This window comes from Poecile atricapillus, chromosome Z (assembly GCF_030490865.1).
Source record: "Poecile atricapillus isolate bPoeAtr1 chromosome Z, bPoeAtr1.hap1, whole genome shotgun sequence".
Classification (NCBI taxonomy): Eukaryota; Metazoa; Chordata; class Aves; order Passeriformes; family Paridae; genus Poecile; species Poecile atricapillus.
Genome location: NC_081289.1, coordinates 46,891,148 through 46,912,847, shown reverse-complemented (window position 1 = coordinate 46,912,847; position 21,700 = coordinate 46,891,148). Strand labels below are relative to the sequence as shown.

At 38.6% G+C, this 21,700-nt stretch overlaps 1 protein-coding gene across 1 annotated transcript in view; it reads right to left on the bottom strand.

Annotated features, from left to right (window-relative positions):
* LOC131573649 (A disintegrin and metalloproteinase with thrombospondin motifs 20-like) overlaps nt 1–16,785 on the bottom strand; it is an 84,314-nt gene extending 67,529 nt beyond the window's left edge. Inside the window, exons 1-4 of the mRNA XM_058827802.1 lie at nt 16,672–16,785; nt 16,035–16,381; nt 5,016–5,178; nt 2,005–2,264 (exon numbers count right to left, since the gene is read on the bottom strand). Coding sequence (XP_058683785.1) covers nt 2,005–2,264; nt 5,016–5,178; nt 16,035–16,381; nt 16,672–16,762 — 861 coding nt within the window. The 5' untranslated portion in view covers nt 16,763–16,785. The remainder of the gene's footprint in view (nt 1–2,004; nt 2,265–5,015; nt 5,179–16,034; nt 16,382–16,671) is intronic.
* Nucleotides 16,786–21,700: the final 4,915 nt, after the last annotated feature.

Genomic DNA, 21,700 nt, shown 5'->3' with positions numbered 1-21,700 from the left:
AAGGAAGAGTGCATGGAATTAACTAAACTGTAAAGAAAATCTTTGAAAATTAAGATCTGAATTTATATTTTTTACATCTGCATTTAAAAAAGCTCAAAATAACTAGAAATAATATATTAAGAATTTTCTGTTTCAAGATAACCTTCTGCATATATATATATGTGGAATTGAGCTGCCAACAGATGCAAGCAATAGGTATTACCACCTACACCACCTACAGTGGTATTCAGAGATATTAAACTGACATTAAAGATGTAGTGGCTTATTGAATGCTATTACCCAAAACCAGTAATTAGTGTAAAACCCTAGTTTTACAGTACAGATAGAAAAGCACAAGAAAGAAATGACAAGTTTTTTAGAAAAGAACTGTTATTCTTTCACTAATACAGTGAACATATAGTGTATGTTAAATACTAGATCTTAAAAACAGTTCATATATAGATTCTCTATAATGGCAATTATACAATGCTTATCTTATTAACCTAGAAGTCCAATTGTGTAAGTAAAAAGACAAATATTGCATTCTAAGGAATAGTACTTGACGGTACAACATCTATAGATGCAGGAATAATGTCTTCTTAAAAAATACCATCAGGAATTACATTACCTATAAACACAACAAGACCTGATGAAAAAGATAAAATAAATGTTCCATTTCATCTTATTGCAAAGTTCTTTAAAAAACAGCTTCTATTTTAAAGTAATGTCTTTACTACTTAACTTTGTTTCCTAGTACACATCTTTAATAAAGGAAGTAACTATAATAAAATAGTATCTTAGGGATCAATTGTTTTGAGTCTGTACTATAAGAGAGAAAACAACTTTCAGTATGGATTTTTTCTGATAATACATGAACTTTCATACTTTCACACCACTATAAGTAGAAAATTTCAGAAGACTTACAAAAATATATGCTAATCTCCCTTAACATTATTTTTATTACAAAATAATTAAAGGAAACTCCATGTTCTAAATTCTCATGCTCTAAATTTAGGTGCCTACCATCTGTGTATTAGATGGCAACACCTCTACAGTCTTTAGCTGGAGATGTGGATATTAGAGCGAGCAGAATTCAGCTCAGTTGTCTAACTGTCCCTTCACACACTATAGGTTATAGGCAGATACAACACGATTTACAGGATCCACACAGCTTGGTGAAGCAGTAGCTGAGGCCACCTCAGATGTCCTACAACATCTTAAACGGCATGGGGCACTTCTATGAATCAAATTAATCACTGTGAAAACTAGAGTGCTATTCTGTTCATCCAAAAGCAGATGTCTGTAACTGGTCAAGTTAATAGCCATATAAAAAGCAGATGTCTCTATAGATACTTATATGATAGGTGCTTTAATTTGCTAGCCCCCAAGTTAGATGCAGTTTCATATAAATTAATCTTCTTGAGTAGATGCAAGGACTGAAATCTAGAAATAATTACAAGGCAGAATATGTTAGCATGCCTTTTCCTAACAGATGGTTCAACTGATGTCATGGTAAAACTTTTGATTTTAGAGCTTACTGTACTGTATTCTGAATCAATACAAGTAGTAACTTTTGGTTCAGGAAAGAATTTACCACATAAAGTTCATAAATAAATGATGCCAACTCAAAGACTGACCCATATAAATCTGAAGTTTCTTGAAAAATTGAAAAACTAGGATTACTATAACCATGCTTTGGTTTTTTTTGTTTTTTTTTTTTTTTTTACAATGCCATTTTAACATCTGTCTGCTGTAATTAATCTGAATTTTTTGGTCCCTGAAGCTTAAGAATTCTTCTAAAGCAATAGAAATTCAGGAAATGGGTCCCATCATTTCACCGACACACCCTGCACTGCATTAAACTGAAAAGACACATATTTTTAAATTTTGACCCAAATTTTTATGCATGTTTATGTAATCTCTTCTTATACAGATTTTGATCAAACCAGAAGACAGGAAAGTTGCAGAAAAGAAAACAACTGAACAGAAATAATTAAAATTCCTTATACTTAAGAACTTACTTACTATTGACATCAATATTAGTACATAGTGCTGTAAATTCTGCCCATGGTGACGAACCATTTTGGAGTCAGCTGTGACCATCACTTCTACATATCTTGGATAGGAAAGAAAACGTTTTTTCCTGGAATGTGGATTGCCACCATCCTCTACAGAGAGGTTATTTAAAGTATACTCTAAATTGAGAGACTTCTGTAAAATGCTGCTCTCTTCATTTAAACTGCTGAAGGTTGGATGTAATAAAGTGCTCTTCTTCAACTCTTTCTCTGTAAAGTAAAAAAAAAAAGATTTACTGTTGAATGCAGTTGCTAAATAGTAAAAAGGCAAAAGGATGCCCAAAATAGAAAAACTTATATGTATGATCTTATTTCCAAGTGAAACTGTGCAAGAATTAAAAAGACTGTAATAGGAACATCAAATGAGATGTATAGTTTTAAACAGCTCTATCATAAATGGATTATTTGTTACAAATTAGTTAAGAGACAGCAATATAACACAGTCCCTAGAATGTAGTATAATCCAAACAGGAAGGCTGAAAGGAGATAAGCCCTACAGCTTAGTCAGTACAACAAAGGACACAAGTTAGCTAAACAAAACACATTTTTACATGCAAACTTTTGGCACGAGCAGAACAAATAAAAACAAACTAGGTCCAACTCCTGAATTCAAGTCCCTACTAACTTTCAAATTCACATAACATTATATTTAAATAAATATGGAGTTTAACTTCAGAAGCAAGTACACATCAAAAACCTTAAGTGACCTCTTCAACAGTTTTGTAAATATTCATTATGTAGAATTAGGCTCTAAAGGAAATACACAATCTACTCAGATATCTCCAAACTCAGTACTGTAGTACTTCCAATCACACTGTACAGTCCAGCCATCAGAGGCTTCTGATGCCTCATACAGAAAAACCGATGCCTTTACCAGAGCCATCTTAGCTCACATAAAAAATAATGGAGAAGCATATCTGAATTCTCACTACCCTCTAGAACTTAAGCAGCTAACTGGGCACTCCAGCTCCTTCAGAAGACACATCCACTGTCTTTCTGGAAATTAGATTTCTCTCTTAAACAGTAGCAGCCAAAGGATATGTCTCTGAATCATTTTATTCTGATGACTTAGTGACTACAGCACTGACCCAAGAATTCAGAGATCACACTTCTGTCACCCTCAGCTTGGGAGGATTTAAATCTATGCATTCCATTATTCAAGGGAAGATCCCTCATGTGTAAACTTTAAGCTACTTTTGACAGATCCATAGTCAGTCTTCCTTAAAGTTAGGGTACAATATGGCCAGAAAGAAAATCAGAAGAGACAACAGCAAGCACTCTACTGAGCAATTGTTTAAAAATCAATCACAAAATAAAGCTATACAAATTGTGAAACCATTAGCATTAACAATAATGAGGGGAGAGAGCAGGGACTGGCTCTGAAAAGGAACTAGTTCAAGAGTATCAACATACACTTTATGTGTTCAGATTGATTGAGTTGGATGCACTGAAGAAAATTGGCTGAAGCAATTTCATGTACACAGTCTTTACTAGATTTACTAGACACAGAAGGTGTCTAAGATTCCAGAGTATTGGCAAAATGGGAAATAACACATATTTAAAGCATGATTTAAATTTATGGACCAAACAAATCAAGAAAAAATCAAATTAATTCAGTTTACAAACACCAGAAATCAACAAGTGGGTAAGTAACAGCTATCTGATTTACCCAAACATATTCTGGCAAATTCTGTTAAACTCCCACGTATTAAGGAAACAGAACTTATGGACTGAGGAAATGCAGTAAATATCCTATCCTGACCTGAGTAAGGCATGTATCAGAGTTACAATTTTTTTTTTATTGGCAAATTTCTTTTAGAAGAAAACAGTACAAAATGAAGAAAAGATTTGGTAGACAATTTTAGAATTATCATGGCCCAATATCAAACTAAAAATATGTATTGAATGCTATGTTCCTCTATATCCACTGTTAAGGTTCCCTTACTAGAGAAACCCTCATGATTCCAAGTAGTGATAGTTGTTCCTCTGCAAAGAAAGGATACGAATAACCAAGCAAGACTAGCATTAAAGGAGATGTATCTCTTATTCATAAGGACAGAAATGTAAAAACACAAAGCTTTTCTTCATAAACATTTCTGCAACTTCACTCCCCCCAAAAAGACAGTAAGCCCTAGCTCACAATCTTTTGTAATTGTTCCAAAAAGATGAAAAGGGAGAAAATGACTATGTTCTTGAATGCTTGAAGACTTTTTGTCACACTAACTTTAGATTAAAGAAAAAAAGACAAAACAATCTGAAAGACCTCTAATTTGGTTCAGTACATATTATTTATCATTTGAAAAAAGGCATGGGAATAAGAACATTTGCCTGATGTAATGGTTATTTTCTGGTCTTAGTATCTACAGAAAAGCAGAATTCTCAAAATAATGTTTTCAAGTATTAAATATGTTACAAGAATTTTCCAAAATAAATATCACTAGTCACGTAAGTTTTTTTCTTTTTTTATCTTTATATTTTTAACCATTTACATAGATATTCCTCAAGATTATTTTAATAATCATAAGGACAAACATTTACAATCATGGACAAGATCAGATTACAAAAAATTAATGGGTAATATTAAATACTTCCATTATTAAAAAAGACAGATGTCATTTATTATCTGCTAGACTTGCAGTAAGTTCATTGTCTTTTGTGAATATACACAACAACTCCTGTGGATCTACTGTTTACACATGGGACAATGTTGGTGTTAAAGCAAATCCACACCAAAGTTCTTCCAATATAATGTGGTTTTTTTTATATGCACATTCTGTCCTACTTTGGAATTTGTCACTGTCACAAAACAAAAGGAACAGCTGACAAACCTAAGTGAAAGAAATGTGTAGGTTCTAATGGCACACTCTGGAGAAAAATTATTTATTAAACAAAGTCTTGCTTTTATTTTTTTAAAATATCTGACATTTGAAAAAGGCACAATGAAATTTAATATGACTATACCTGAAACTTCACAAGGTTTATGAGATTTCTGATACTCTTTTTTAAGTTCATCATGCCTGTATATAAGATGTGGTTTGTTATGTTCATCTTCATGTTCACCGCCATCCGCTCTCATCAGAGGTTCTAAAATGTATTCACCATCATGTGCCTTGAAGGTGCCCATCTGAAAATATGAGAAGTAATTGAAATATTTTCCACTGAAAGTACTGATGTAAAGATAATTCTCACTGAAATAAAAGCTCTTTATGATATTTTGAGGTTAACGATCATACACATGCACACAAGATGGGGTAAACTCCAGTGAAACCTGGAAGGTAGGGCAAGAGAATTTTGCTTTCAGGGACTTGCCCCCCCAGAATAACTCAGTAACTTGCATACTGACAATGTATCAAAGGTAATTACTATAAGAGCTACGAAACAAAGGAGATCACAAAAATAAAGAGAAACTAGGTATAAGCAAGCAGGACCAGTTGGGACCTCTGCAAAGTAGAGAAGAAGCCATCAAGAACTTCAGAATTTGACTGCCGTCCATATTCTGGACTGATTTGTTGCCTTCTGTCCTTAACATAATTTATATAATATTCTTCCTCTAAAATTGCATTTTTCCCATAGATTAGAAACAGTGTTAACATAATACTCTTTTTGAAGATTTTTGACTGGAGCATCAGAAATTCTAAGTTGACACCATTAAAATGCTTTTCTCCTTCATTCCCCCAAAACACCCCCTGTCCCCACCACAGACACACATGAGTAACTATGTAATGGGAATCACAGTAACTTGATTACTAACAAAAGCACTGGCACATACACAAAGAACAAAAATTAAGCTACTTTCCCCCAGCTCCCTGCCCCATAATCCTTTCAATTATGAAATCCTAAAGCAGACTCCTCTTTCTCACTGCACTTCTAACCGAATTCATAATTTCCTATGGCTTAAATACTCCACCTCAGGAGACTGTGAGGAGGAAAAAACATGCAAGAATTTCATCAAATTATTTTCAAACTTCTTAGCAACTTCCTTGCTCCAGCCAATTAAGCACATCAAGTGAGTAGGTAGACTGCATCCTGATAAATATTTTACCAGTAGGGCATAAAATTGACCAATAAGACAATAGCAATAATCTACATAATACGGTTTAAGAGATTAAATGTTCATGTCAGCCTTGAAACTCAGGGTTATAGAGAGACTGGCAGAGCAGGATAAATGAGAACAGAAGCAAAAACAGGGCTTTTTCAAACAACCTGCTAAGTCTATAAAAAAACGCTGCAGACTACTTTCGTGTCCAGGGTATTGTATTGGAATTATAATCTCCCCTTGAATTTGGGATCCTTCTAAGCAGATATCAGGTGTCAATCCATAACAGTCTGTTAATCTGACACAGACCTGAAGCCCATCTGCAACCTGGCCTGATACATAACATTATTAGAGCTATTGTCAACACATTGTGGATGAATCCTCTGCACTAACTTTGCTGCAGAATGAAAAAAGGCACATCTAAATAGTATTTTCATTTCAAGACTGTTTAACTCACAGAAGCACTTTTCTCCCTCAGTTTCATTTAAATTCTTTACAAGTACTCTTCATGCTAGATCCTTTATACATTCAATTTAGCCTTCTCACATCCAGTGTTTCCAGGGCATGTAATTTGTAGAGGACAGCAGATCGAGCGTACCAAGAACAGCCTGGAAAGGGCTTCAGGAAAACAGACATGCCACAGCTTGTCAGTTAGTATTAAATGTCTAACTTAAATGTCTAATAGTCTTTTGGGCAAATGACAGGGACAGACAACAGCCTGTCACTCAGGGACAAAGCATCAATTCTTGTTAAGATTTATGTTTTATTATATATATTATTAAAGTCCCAGTAAAAAAAAATCATAAATCTGGCCGAATACTATTTGTCAGCACTAACATGCTAATTAATTCTTTTCTCCTGATATACCAAACCCCATATTTCCATATAATAGATATTTAAAGTAAGTTCTTCTAGATTTAAGCAAGAACTTTACTGTTCCTGCTTTATTTCCCACAAACACATTTTACTTCCCTCCTATTCTTTCAAACAGGTGGAGCAGATAATCTGAGTTTGTTTCTTCAAGGGCTTTTCCAGCAAACAGACATTCAGATTTTACAAAGGAATGGTTTCAGTTACAACACCCATTCTAAGAACAATACCCCAGAACTAATAAGGAAAGAGTTCATACTACATTCTAAACTAAACTTCCAGAATATCAGACTTCCACTGGAGAATATTAACTGCAAGAACAAAGCTATATTCTTTTTCTATTATTTCAATCTTTAAAAAAAAAAAAAAGCCTCCAAAAACCAAATCCCCAAAAAAATAAAAACCCCCAGACATGAAGATGAATGTTTTTGACTGAGTCTCCTTACTTCAAAACTTCACAATAACAGATTGCAAATTTACAGGCCAAAATGTTAGGACAGACAGCTGGAAGGGCAGAATCCTACATTATGATTCATGGCCTCAGAATCATTCTTAGCTTTTTTAAATCAAAAGATTAACACAAGATGGTGCAATCATGTCCTTAAGACTTGAGAGTCCACCTTTACAGATACTTGGGACAACCATTTTAGAAAAATGGAGTCAAGCTGTCAAACTTCCTTTTACTCACTCTTTGGCCCACTGATTCTCACACAGTATCCCAGGACCAATGGCCTGTTTAGATACGGAAGAAATAGCTGAGTAAAAATCTATAATGCAAAAAGCTTTCATTCTTTCTACAATGAATTCTCTCTTCTGCAACAATGTAAAGAAGCAATTACTACCACTGAGTACTTATTAAGGCCTCCTACTAGTAGTCTATGACAAATTTTTGCACATCTGTCTCAGCTGAATTCACCATGTTGTATGTGAGAAAGAGCAAAATTTAGGAAATGCAAGCAGTGCTCCATCTTAAGAAAGGTATTTGATATTTGTCATTCAAAGCCAAAGATGTTGAATTTGTAGCCACCCATTACAATACTCTAAATCCGCCATGAAAACACATGGTTTGCTCCTCATTTTCCTAACACATCTACAAAAATTCAGTCACCAGTTACACTCTCTGTTTACAGTTTTCCAGTCAGGAAAGTGATACTTCATGTGGTGACAGATTCTGCTGATATAAGTGGAGCTATTGCAGCATCTTGGACACACAAAGAAAAGAGCTGTGAGATCCAAATGAAGAATACTTTTGGTAAAATGAAATAAAGTCACTTAGATGTACAGAGGCAGGCTGCTAAAACAGGAGCCTAAGCATTTGCAGGAAATTAAATCAGAAATTAACTGGATTTATTTATCATCTACAGATGCCTCTCAAATCATCTAACAAGAAATCTGACTGAAACATTCTATTTCTGTTCTTCAGATAAAGAGATAAATGTACATTTAAAAGATCTCTTCAGAGTACAAAATTGTAAACAGTCTCTTGCACATCATAAATAAGTGGTCCAAAGAAGGAGTGCTACCCAGAACTATGCATATGCATAGATTTGAGAAAATTTATGAGAAAACCCACATGAGAATGACAATTTATTTTTTGGATTTAAAATATTATGGATGATTTAGACACTTTAGATTAAATCAAGGTTCAAGGGATCAACACAGCTACTCACTATATGGTATGACTTAGTGGTTAAGTGTCTTAAAACTGTATAGTCTCTACCAATATTAACTCTACTGCAAGAGTTATACAAGTAAATATAGCAAAATTATGGTTAAAGAATGTAACAAGCCCATATACAAATTACATCTTTGTCTATAAAGTTTGCAGAACACATGGAAAACATAAGGGATATATAGCAGATTTCAGAAATGAGGAATTAATATGTTCGACAGCACAATTGGAACCGTTTCATAAAAACTCTAAAAGAACCAAAGCTCTGGAAAACTTGACTCTAAACTGACAGACTCCCTCCCAGGTAAGCTCCACTCCTGCACTCAAATACTTCTCATGTTCTTAAAGAATGGCTTCTTAACTCACTTAAAAACCTGCAAGTAGTTTACAGCATGAGCACTTTAACAGTCAATTACAAACTCCCTTCCTTTCATATTTTTCTCTTCCCCTTTACTATCCCTCCCCTTTTGTTTATTCAAAGCTCATGAATCATGTAAGAATCCCTCCCCCTTTTTCTTCCTGCTTCACTGTTACAATATTTTATGATGAAAGACTTAAGAAGCATTGCTTAATTAAAGAAAAAAGTATTACAGGACATAGTATGCTGCCAACATCTGGACAAAGTATTCCTACTAGAAGAAAATTCAGCTAGAAACACAATAAAAGACAGCAGTTCAAGCTGATGTGTTAAGATCAGAGCAAATAAAATAGAAATAAGAAAATAGTAAGAAAATAAAAAATAATAACATGAGCTAAGCACCAGGGAAGAAATATCTAGTAACAAATGTTTTCTGGTAAAATATGTTTTTAAAAGTGATTGAAGGCAACATTACTTTTGAATTTCTTAGAGAATAAAATGCTTTAAGTTTGTTATAGGGATCTAACTACATCTCACAAATTCCGTGATGTTAAGATTCCATGGGCTGACTACAATCACACCATTAAAAGAACTGATGGGGCATTCACCTATGGATGGAAGTGTACTGGTCTGAAAGTCACCTAAGAATTGGTTAGATAAAATTTCTTAATTCCAGATTGAAATTTAAATTCCATGTAAATGCTTAAAGGGATTTTACCTATTTGTAGGTTTAGACCACACTTTACCAATAATCAGGAGTTTCTCAATAAAATTTGTAGCAAAAACAGAGGGGCTAAATAGCAGAAAACTTGCAAGATTATTAAAAAAAATATATCTTAGAGCCACCTGGAAAGAGCACTGGTTCATGGAAGTTAACAAGATTCATTGAAGTAGAAGGAAAAGAGAGGAGTGTTTTATTTATTTATTTTTACCTTATATACAATTCAAAGTGAACAAGCTAGACGAGTCAACTAAAAATATACATAACAACTTTTTAAATAGATGTATACATGGAGATTCCATTAAGATTCCATTACAGAAAAGCAGTTATCTCACAATATCTGTTGAAATTGGCAAAACAAAATGTATATAAACATAAATGGATTTTCTTGTTTGTTTGGGGATCACTTTGGGAGGGAGTGGGTTGTTGGCTTTTATTTTTGAGTTTTAGGGGATTTAGTTTTAACACCTAAACTATGATCAAGCTAAGTATTCTGACAGAACACAGACCTAGGGGATCTGTACACTTTATCTTGGAGGAAACTCCATCATATCATCTTGCCTGTCTCAGAAAATGTCAAGCAAATTTACATTTGCAACTTATCTGTGTTTAAAGAGAACCTCCTAGTTTTGATGTTTTTAAGTAGATGCAGAACCACCTTTTTCTCTCACTGGGAGATGAATAGCTCCATACATTCCTTTTGACCTCACAGGCACCATCACAGGCAGTTATCACTCAAGAGCACACAAGCTATGGTTAGATTTTCTCCTTAGTCAGCCACATAGTAAGCTATCTTGAGTACTTCTGTCAATATGTGCATTCCCAGAAGGTATTAACTGTTCTCAGTGTCTGGTTTTGCTACCTTAATCTTGCCATTTTCTACATGAGGGTATGTCTGAAACGGAATGAGAATTGAGAGGCTATTGTAGATACACTATCTCGTATGGGAAGCCTATCTATTCCCAAAGAGTACAAAGTTTCCTGAGATCCATGACAGCTAACTGTTCACTGCCACCTGGGATTGGAAGCATTAAGTTCAGACAAAAAAAGAAAACACACAACCACCCTCCCCCCCACACACTTATTTGCACACCAGTAATTTAGCTTAGTGACAGCAAAGGGCCATATGTTGTGTACTCTGCCTTCCCCTACACAAAACTTTCTGTATACTTCCTCAAAGTTTAATGAACATGTGTGTGTGCATATATATCCACAGATAAAAGCAAATCAAAGTTCCTTTGGCTGCCCAGAGCCACCATCAAATTCACCTGGGTCACACAGATCCGAACAATAAATGCAGCAGTTGACAGCAAGCTGTAGCCATCACAACAATTTATTTGGCAAACATATGGGCAAAGAATGTGCCCAAGTATCCACCAAGGAAAGGCCACTAGACACACGGCATGGGCAGAAGGCAGGCCATCAGTGGCTGAGCACCCTTGATATAAAATGTTAGGCACACCCAGTCTATTATCCAGAGGACAATTCCTGCAGAATTTTGCTGGTGAACAGGTAGACACATACTTAGGTCCTACTGCTTTTGATAAAACATCTTCTGTCACAGACCTTCAGCTGCACAATCCACAACTCTACATATCTTCTCAGTTTACAACTGCAATTACTGCCTGTATTTGCTGATCTGTGCTGGCCCATGTGCGAAGGTATGGCACTTGTGGAAATATTTCCAGGAAAAGTTGAGATGCAAAGAGCCTGAGGAAAACACTCTGGAGAAGTTTCCAGGTTTTTAAAACAGCTGTAGGGGGAACTTAAATTGTCTTTTTGCTGAATTTGTCTAAATTGTCTTGTAGATCCAGAGCCAGAGTCTCACCTTATATACCTTATATACGTAGGACAGGAGAAACCAGAAGTTCTTAACATCATCCAGCCAGTAGCAGTAAGATTTTGCTCGCTCAAGCAAGAATCAATTGCCTTGACTTGACATTTTAATAAGATTGTTGGACTAGCTTATGATGGACTCAGTATATTAAGATAAAAAAAATATGAAATCTAGTATGTGCCTCATGGATGCTCATAGCATTATAAATGTGACCAGAATGCTGAAACTATCCTGCCTTTCAGATTTAGAAAGCAACATTTTTTAAGTGACAGCTTAGAAGTTAAAGCATTAAATTACATCAAGGCAAGCATATTTTCCAGTTACAAGTGTTGAAGTTTCTTGGAAAAAACAATGTTGTTTCACTCATTGAGGTTGTTGGTACTAAGGTCCACAAAACCAGGGAGCAGATATCCGGAGTTTGTTACCTGCACTAGATCTCCACAAGAAACTAGATGCTAGCTACGCTAGCAGCAGTTTCTAGCAAATTGTTGGGCTTTGGATTGTTAGGGTTATTAACCAAACAATTAAAAATCAGTTTTTTAAGACAAATTCCAGGACTGCTTACTTTTCCTTAAAAGGAGCCACTTTACCCATTCTTAGCAGCAGACAGAGCTGTTTTCAAAACCTCCCAGAAATGTGATTTGCTGACCCGTATCAATAAAAAAAAAACACAACCTCCTGTACTGAGGATTACAAAGATCCACACTTAGGCTCATACTCCTGCCATTCTCCAGACAAGAGAAAGTGTGATGTGCAGTAAGGGAGCATTACCAAAGGGCTTCCTTGAGTTGCTGAAGAAAAAACTTGTCACAGTCCAAAGCTACATTAGAACAAAGTGGTCCTGCCTTCCTGGACTGCAGGAAGCTGACAGGTGGCAAATCCATGCAAGAAGAGATTCATGTGTCTTTTTCCACTCCTAACTTTTGCCCGTCAGTGAGCATGTGAAATTGGTCTACACATGAGACATCAGACACCCAAAAGAATGTATTTTTTCCTTCTTTCTTTCCTTTTCCTCTCTCACAGCAGTCACATAAAACACTAGCTCACAAATAATTATTTTAACTATCCTCAGCATCAGCCAACATCCTCCTAACCCCTGAGAAAAAGTACCAGGCTTCTCAAAAGACTAAACAAACTGTTCCTATAGCATTCACTCATGGATCATGAAAAAGAAACCAAAAAAAAAACCAACCAAAAAAAGCTCCTTTCTTTAGATGGGTCCTGCTAGTAATTGAAGGTGCATTCTAGGTAAAATAACAGACCTATCATCATTTATAAGACACTTCATTCACTGGTGTTAGCTTGCATTTGTCATTAAACTCGTAAGTCACATGTTCTCTATAGTTAAATTATTTTTAACTATTTGGGGTTTTACCTCCTTGATTTTGCTGTCTGCATATCATTCGTAAGGTGTCTTTAGTCTATATGCATCCAGGCATATCCTCAGCAGATCCCATTCCCTATGTTTGTAGGAAGCTGCAACTGATTTATGTAGTAAAAGTAAAAAAGATGGAACTTAAGAAAAAAAGTGAAATGAAGCATGAAATCTCAAAAATTACTCTAAAGATGCAAGAAATATCCCTGTATGCGATCAGATGTTCAGCCAGGCACCCAGGCCATCACTCCAAATGACCTCCTGCCTTTGATGGATCCCAAAGTTCCCTAATTATACACTCCCTCCTTGCAATTACCCCAGACTCCCTGCTGACCTTCTAACCTCCCTGTGCCATTTGCACCCCTGAACCCAGGGCCTGCTCTGAAATGTAATACAACAAAACTGCATATAGGGTGTCAGAAGCCATTAAGTGATGCTGCATGGGTACTCTGGGTTGTAGGTGCTCTTAGCACATGCAGGAAAAGTTCATCGATCCTACAAAAATAAAGGATTTTACTTAAAATAAATATAATGCAAGGCTACCAAGTCACTAGCCTGATTTCTACTTGCTTGCTCCCAATAATTAGTATCTTACCTCAGCAGCAGTCAGATGTTAAATGTTTGGATGCACTCATGAAGCATGACACTGTTCATTAAAAGAGCAATAGCTGACTAATGTATTTTTGCTGGTACATTTGTTGAATGCACAAACCCATGAAATTTTAAAAACTTTGAGGATAAAAACATCTTTTTACTAATTTTTGAGAGTGGTCCCATCTAGGAATAGGGAATGCATTCAGGGAGGACAAGATCTAACAGGACAATTCCACCTGGTCCTTCTTTTCACATTCATTCTTCTCTAAACTCCAGAAAGTTTTCTCCTTTGGTAGTCACACAAAACAGAAAGCATTTGCTTTGAATCCATGAGGATGAGGAAGAACATTAGCTTGAAGGTTCTAAGTCAGGTTGGAGGACACTCTGTGCAGTTACAGGCAACCAGCTGGCTCTGACCACCATACAATCCCTCCGTGGAAAACTACAGGCATATCCCACAGAAGTGCAATAGCACCCATGGAGGCCCTGCTTCCTCTTCTCAAAACCTCCACCACTGAGGGGAAAGAAGACAACACTGGCTATGCTGCATACCTTCCAAGGCTGTATCTGCCTGGGCAGAAAGTGAAATGAGAGGTGAGAGAAAGTCCTGAGAGCAGCGAGACAGAAAGGTCTTCACTGGTGGCTCAGACTGGGCACTCTGTCTGCCAGGCAATGACTGAGGACATGAAGCACAGCTGGAAGCTGCAGTGAAAAGTTCACAAAGCTCATCTAGAAGAGGCAAAGGCCTAATTTAAAGACACTCAGGGATTTCTGACCATATAATACATGATGATACTGTAATGTATCAGTAAGGAGAAGGGGTAAGAGAAATAAGAAGTGAGATGTTCAGCTTATGGCAGGCAAGAAGATGGTCTTGTGATGAAGAATTTGAGAACGGATAAATAAGGTAGCTAAGCCAACTTTTAACAGCAGTAAGTACATGTTATGCAGAAAAGTTATTTTCAATGCACATAGTCCCTTCAAGTAATGCAAGCAACAGTTTACAGAAATAAAATTCAAACAGGCAGCAAAGGTTATGAACGTAGAAATTCTTAGAACTTCTCATATCTACTCTGTATAAAGTATGCCACTATTCTCAATGACATGGCATTTGAGCATCTATTAAAACAAGAAACATGGAAGAAATAAACCAAAACCAACCATATTTTTGATACCTCATCTTTCCCTCTCTTAGTAAACATACTCTCTCTTAGTAAACCATCAAGGTATTTGGTATAGTTTTGAATTGGGTTTTGGATAATGTAGGCAAAAACCAATGACAGTTGTTTGTAAAGCAAGATATATAGATAAAACTTAGGATGAATACAGAATTACTCTTTTCAAATACTTGTTTCTCCACTAATTTCCAAGGACTATCCAATGTCCATACACCTCAATCCAATGACATAATGGTACATAACCAAATATCCAAAAAGCACAAGAAAGAGATGGTCTCTCAATTAGCAGTTATTTCTGGTTCTCTTCTCTATCCTGTGTATTACCTTCTTTTAATACACATTAAAAAATCCTAAATACATCCTAAATGTAACCAATTGCATTCTATCTTGTGTAGGCTACTAGAAAGAGCCTAGTATATGAAGCTATATTTTGAGGTCCCAAAAATAAGAGTCTTGCAACCTTAGTTTCCTGAGTGACTGCAAAAAAATGGAATAACCCCAACTTAAATTCACAGTAATATTTACAATGCTGTACTTCTAGTGTGCATGTCACACAACTTGTCCTTGGCACTTCAGTAAGTAGTGACATGGTAAAGCACAAAGTACCAGTCTTCATGTTTCTAGGCACAAAACTATACAATTTAGCAACACAGTACAACTGTTTTCAAAGACAGTTGTGTGATATTATTTCTCCATTATCACTTTGGAAGACATAATAAATGATATCAAGGGATAAGTACAGAATGTGTATCGTTGCAGTTTTGATTTGTCTACTCAATTCAATTCTTAAGAAGTGTTTCAGACACACTTCCACTGAAGTTAGGAAATGTCCTGCTCCCTCTTAGCAGAAATTTGTTTTAGAGAGCACTGCTGCACACTTACTAGGATATATAACATACCTTTACACTATTGAGGAAGAAACTGATCAACACCTTCTCTCACCATCTCAACTACCATTACTCCTCACTCACAACCACAATATCTGTTAAGCCACAAACACATAACTGATGCCAACTGACAGCATCATTTTATCAAGTCAATAGCTTACTGTATTTCTAAGGCATGCTTTTTCCTCTGTTATAATGTTCTTGGTGTCAGGAGTTACATCAAGCAACTACATTACTGGCCAGCAACAGAACCTTTGAAAGCGGCATTTGTATATCCCACCAGAGAAGTATCATCATGACTACACACTGCTGATGCCAAGACATTTCACGACCAACTACTTGGAACTATGCCAAGAATTTCTAGCTTAGCTCTCCAGCAAAGGCATCCCACTACATTTCTTTCAAGGAGGAGAATATGAATGGAGACAGGAAGCAGTGACCAACATGCTTACCAAACCACCACAGATGCTGAAGACAGCCATGTGCGTCTCCTGGGCATTGACATGCCCTCGATAGAAACAGTGGCGCAAGTCAGGGGATGACTGCTTCTGCGGGGCCCCGACGTGCACCACCGTGTACTGAGCAGCAACGAAGCCTGCATCAGCACTCAGGTTGAGCTGGAAGACCTGCCCGTATGCTCTGAGCTGGTAATGTGTTCGGAAAGCAGCGGGCTCCAGCGGTGTCTCCAAGCTCCTTTTCCTCCTTCTGAAGTGATGCGTGTGCGGGAAAACTTCTCCAAACTCATTCACTCGGACAGGTGTGATAATTTCATATGAGGAGAGCTGCTTCACCAAGGTCTCTGTAACAGAAGGCAGGAGGCTCAGCCTGACGCGGCAGCAGCCCCTCTCTGGCACCCGCACGGCTCCTGGCACGGCACTGGCGGCGCCAGCCCGGGCTCCGGTGACAGCCGGGGGTCGGGGGGCTGCGGCCAGCACGCCCGGCGAGACCCCGCGCCGGCCGCCCGGCCCCGCCGCTCGCCGGCTCCCTCCTCCTGCCCGCCAGGGAGCGGCGGCTGCCCCGGAGGGCACGGCGCCCGCCACAGGGCCAGGACCCCCGGACCGGTCGCCGCCTTTGTTGCCGGTCGCTTACCTTGTCCGGGGTGGAAGCGGACTCCCCACGCCGCGGTGACGAGCAGGGAGAGGGGGCACAGCAGAGCCGCCAGCCGCCTCGCCCCCCGCATGGCTCGCTCCGCGGCCGCCGTGCCCGCCGCGCCCCCGTGCCGCCGCCGCCGCCTCAGCGCCCGCCGCCCGCCCGGGCCGGCCCCGCACCGCGCCGCTCCTCCATGCGCCCGCGCCCCTCCTCGTGTCCCGCCGCCCCCGCGGCCCCGCACCGCCCGCGGGAAGCCGGGCTCCCTCTCCTCCCGCCCCTCGCCTCCGCTCCCCCAGCTCGCTCAACGCCGCCGGGGTGGGCGAGGGCGGCCCTTCCCTTCCCGGCCCTGCCTCCGCCTCCCGTGCCGCTGCCCCCGCGGCCGGCGGGGCGGCGCGGAGATGCCCGCTGCCCTCAGGCGGGGCCGTCCCGCAGTTCGGAGCGGGCCCGGGCCCGGCCCGCCCCCGGGGCACCGGCCGCCCGAAGGCGGAGGGCAGCCCCCCCTCCGCGGCGTGGGCAGGGGCGGCCCCGGGGGGCTCGGCCCTGGGGGGCTCGGCCCCGTCCCGCCGCACCCCGCCCCGGTGAAGGCGGCGTTACCGCACGCGAGAGGTGTCGCTCCGGCCAAACTACGGGCTTCTGAAAAGCTTGGCAACGCCGCCTTCCCACCGGGAACGGCAGAGGCCGTGCCGTGAAATCCGGCGGTGTCAGTGTCCCACAGATTCAGTGTCACCCAAGCGCAGCACCCCCGATCACCCGCCCCTGCACCGCAGCGCTGGGGGAAGCCGTCTCCCCGCGCAGCTTCGAAGGAAGGGGATATCCAGGCAGAGCCTGACACCACGGTGTCGGCAGACAGGAATTGTCCTAGCTCCAGGTCCCCTGCTTAGGCTGTTCTGTCTGGACAAAGTCTTCATAAAGCTGCTCGTCCCAGCATTCTGGGAGCCCGGCATACCTCGTATGGAGTGCGTGGATTATCTGTTTTACTGGAATATTTTTTTCCTGAAATGAGGGAATGGGCTAATCAGGCCTTGCGTGAAGCTGCGTAGTACTGAAACAGCCTTCACTGCTAGAATAAAATCATGCATCCCTTGCCCAGAGTCCAGACTTGTAGAAGGAATACCTGGGTTGTTCCAGTGTGTATTAGTGTCCATCATAATCTTGATAATATTGAGCCTTGTTGGGAATACCATATTTCTGCTTGAAAAGTCAGAAGACTTCCATCTCTCAGATATTAAGCTGTTTTCTTTATGTGTGGTCACAGATAAGCACAGTTATAAGAAAGAAAAAATAATCTGAAATCTGGAGAGTTCTGCAAAGTGAAAGCAAACAAAAAGCTTATGTCTCCAAATACCATGAATATTAAAGAAATCAAACGAGAAGCAAGAATTTCAAACTATTTATTTTAAACTGCATACACCAGAGAAGACTGATCATGATAGGTAAGCAGAGCTCCAGTTCTGAGAATTGGGTGTGAGAAAGGAGGTGGGAGGAGAGTGGTCCATTCTGCCCACCACAGAAGCACGAAGATACAAGATTCTTTTCAGTACCCTAAATGTGATGTTGCACAACACACATGGGCAAAGTAGAGTAGAGCAAAAGTAAAGTTTAAGGATGAGTGCTTTGATTTTACTGGCATAAAATGTACAAACAATAGCAAGGCATTAAATTGAGAGGAGCAATTGTTGTACATGCCTCAGCTTTCTCCAGCAAATTAAAATTTTCCCATTCCTTGGATCTTACTTGTTGAGGCAGTTATCAGAGTGCAGCAAGTTATCTCCTTCCCAGTCAACTTAAGTGGTTGTTGGTGATGAAGCAAATGGGCTTCCTCATTCCTCATTACTATCTGAGGTACAAAACTACCTCATTAAACAGAAGAAAATACCCACTGATTCTGATATGATGTTTCACTTGTTTATAATTTTGCAAAATTACTTTTTGTAAAAATAAACAGAAACACTAAGCACCTGGGAAGTCGAAGGTCCAGTGATCCCAATTCAAGCACAAAGCTTTGTTGTAGACCTCTTCAAAGCAAACATGACTCAATTTTTGTAAAAATGTGTATATTTTTAGTATTTTAGGAAAGACATTTTCTTCAAATGCAAATATTTTAAAAGCAATAAAATTACTTCTCTTAAATTTCATTTTAACATGTTTAAATTTCCTTGTATTCAGTGTGAGAATGGAACCCCAGCTTTCTACGGTAATCATTGAAAATCTATCTCTCCCTGAAGATCGACAGTTTATAACAATTTAAAATTGACAATCTTAGTTTAGATTGACACATGTTCCAGTAACTCCTGTCAGTGCCATGAACAAACACCAGTGCTAGCTGGGGCACATTTTTCCCAAATTTTCAACTGAAACAAAAAGTAAATTTCCAAACAATCCAACAGTTCAGTCAATGTGAAGCCTGACCGTTGAATGTCTTTTTACACTTAGCAGCCATTATTCCTTCAAAAACTACTGAAGCTCTACAGGTATTAGGCACAAGACTGATTTTCACAAGCAAGATGGGTTAGCTGTGCAGGAGCAAAGGACAATAGGGCAGGGGATTAAGGCATTTCTAGTAGTGTTCATGTTACCTGAATGGCTTTGGGCAATAAGCTGCGGTCATTCATTTGACCTCTACCCATATGGCATCAGTTTGAATCTTGTGAGGAGCAAATATAACCCTGTATATCAAAGCAAGAGGTACATTTCTATTACAAAGAAATACAAGTGCATCAGAAAAGTCAGAAATCATGGAAATAGCATTTTTTTTTGTTTGCTACAACTGTTAGAGGTAGAGGGATAGAGACAGGCATAAAGATGAAATGAAGAATTATGGAAGTTATTCAAAGAAGCAGAACTGCAAAAAAACACATAATGAAATATTAAAAGCTAAATTTTAAAAAAAAGGGGGGAGGGGGTTAAGTACAGAAGCAAGGACACAGAGAGGTTGTGCAGTCTCCACAACTTAAAACTCATCTGGTCAGGAAGCCCTGAGCAACCTGAATTAACTTTTAAATTAGTTCTGCTTTGAGAGGGAGGTTGGCCTAGGTGACCTCCAGAGCGTTCTTTCAGCCCAGATTATTCTATGATTCTATGAAACAAAAAAAATTAAAAAAAGGTTTTTGGAGAAAGCTGAAAATACTGAAGTGGAGAGGAAAAAGGAAAGAAAAATACCTATTAAAAGAACAGAGGTGTAGGGGAAAAATCAGGAGAAAATAGTCTTCAGGTACAAAGAAAGAAGAAAGAGAGACACAAGTGAGAATATTTAGTAGGATTTTTCCAGATGAGAAATGATATACTGATAAAGCTCCAGCTAAGGCAGTGGAACTATGCTGGTTTGCATCTGCAAATGCAGTCCTCAGAGATATAATGTATTCTGACTTCATTAAATCTGCAATTACATTAAAGCTTGCTATTGAATAGTTGCCTTTAAAATGCCTCCTACATTAGTGAAATAAATCCATCTATTTACAGTATTTATTCTTTTCACTAATGTCTTTCAGTTGATATGTTTGGAGTGAAGTATGTTGCAACAGCTGCTTTGCAAGTCAATGAAATAGAAAGTCTGTGCTTGCTGAAATCACTTGTCCTCCTTGGGGTTTCTCTAGGATTTCATGGACAACATGAATTGCAATTAGGCCATGATTACTCAAATATTTGTATTGCTAACTTAAAATGCTGTGGTAGATAAGGCTTACCGAATAAAACAGTAGGATTTTTAAAAATGCATACTGAAAAATTAATAAATTTCTTCCTTGGAACCACAGATTAGCTATTAAATCCTTTCACATGATTTTGGCTCCATTTTTTTATTTAAGTGGCCTTTTGTAAGTGGTTTTGGCTGAAAATCACGAAGTGGAAATTAGAGTTATAAATGTCAGTCATTCAGAAAAGGCAAAGACAACATTTCAAAAGTAAAATTGTTACAAAAATATGGCTTATGAACAAATTTTATTTTAAAATGGAGAATGTATGAAAAAATTCTTTATTATTGTATCTTGGCATTTTTCTGTCTTGTGGAATACAATTTAAATCAGACTTTCAGGCTCTTATTTACTGCTCTTGACTGGACACTAAGCACATTGCACAAATGTGCCCAGTTTGCAATCACTCCTCTTATTCATCCACTTGTCTAACACTTAACCTGAGACATTAATACCATAAATATATACATATATATATATATATATATTCAAATACACACCATGGAGTCACCTGACTTCCAGCACAGGGACAAGGTGGCCCAAGTGCCTGTTGACCAGGGCTGCTGTTGTCAGGAGCAGGCTGGCCTTGTCCAGACTCTGAGCCTGGCTGGCTGCCTGTCCCACAGCCCTTCCCATCTGTGCCCCACCATGCCTCCTGCACAATTCCATCTGCAGTGAGCCGCGGGAGCTGCGCTTGTTGGAGGGAGATTTCTGGCTGGGTCAGTCGGTATTCTCTGTGTGTTGGCAGCTGGGCTGTTCCTGCGTGACCAGACATGTGATTTTGATACATACTGCTGCAGGAAAAAAGTTACTTTTTTTCTCCACGGTATCTATACATTTCTGCTACTATCTGCATTCACACTATAGTAGTTTTTCAACAGCGGTGACTTACTGTAAGGTTAATGTCTGTAAATTTACTTTTTCCTTAATTAAAAGAGAAGGTTCATAACTTTTATATTATTAACATGAAGTTGTCAAGTTTTATCCTGTGAAATAAAGGTTTACATAGGCAGTGAAAGGTACTGAATACCATTCCATGTAATTTAAACTTGCTTCACTTAGTTTTACAGGGATCCTGAATAATTTTTATATTAATAATTTTGTAGCATTGTCTATTAAATACTAACTTACTGGTAAAAAGTATTCTTTGCAAACAGATATACACCAGGAAGTCAAAACTACTAATTTGAGAAGCTTATGATTGATTAATATTGTTTATTTGTGTTACAAGTGAGGACAAGGACTTTGATATCATCACAAATTCCCTGAGAGGGAAAGCCAAGAGGTATGTGCCAGCTACAAAGAATTATACCCATCATTGTGCAAGCAAGTAGCAAGGG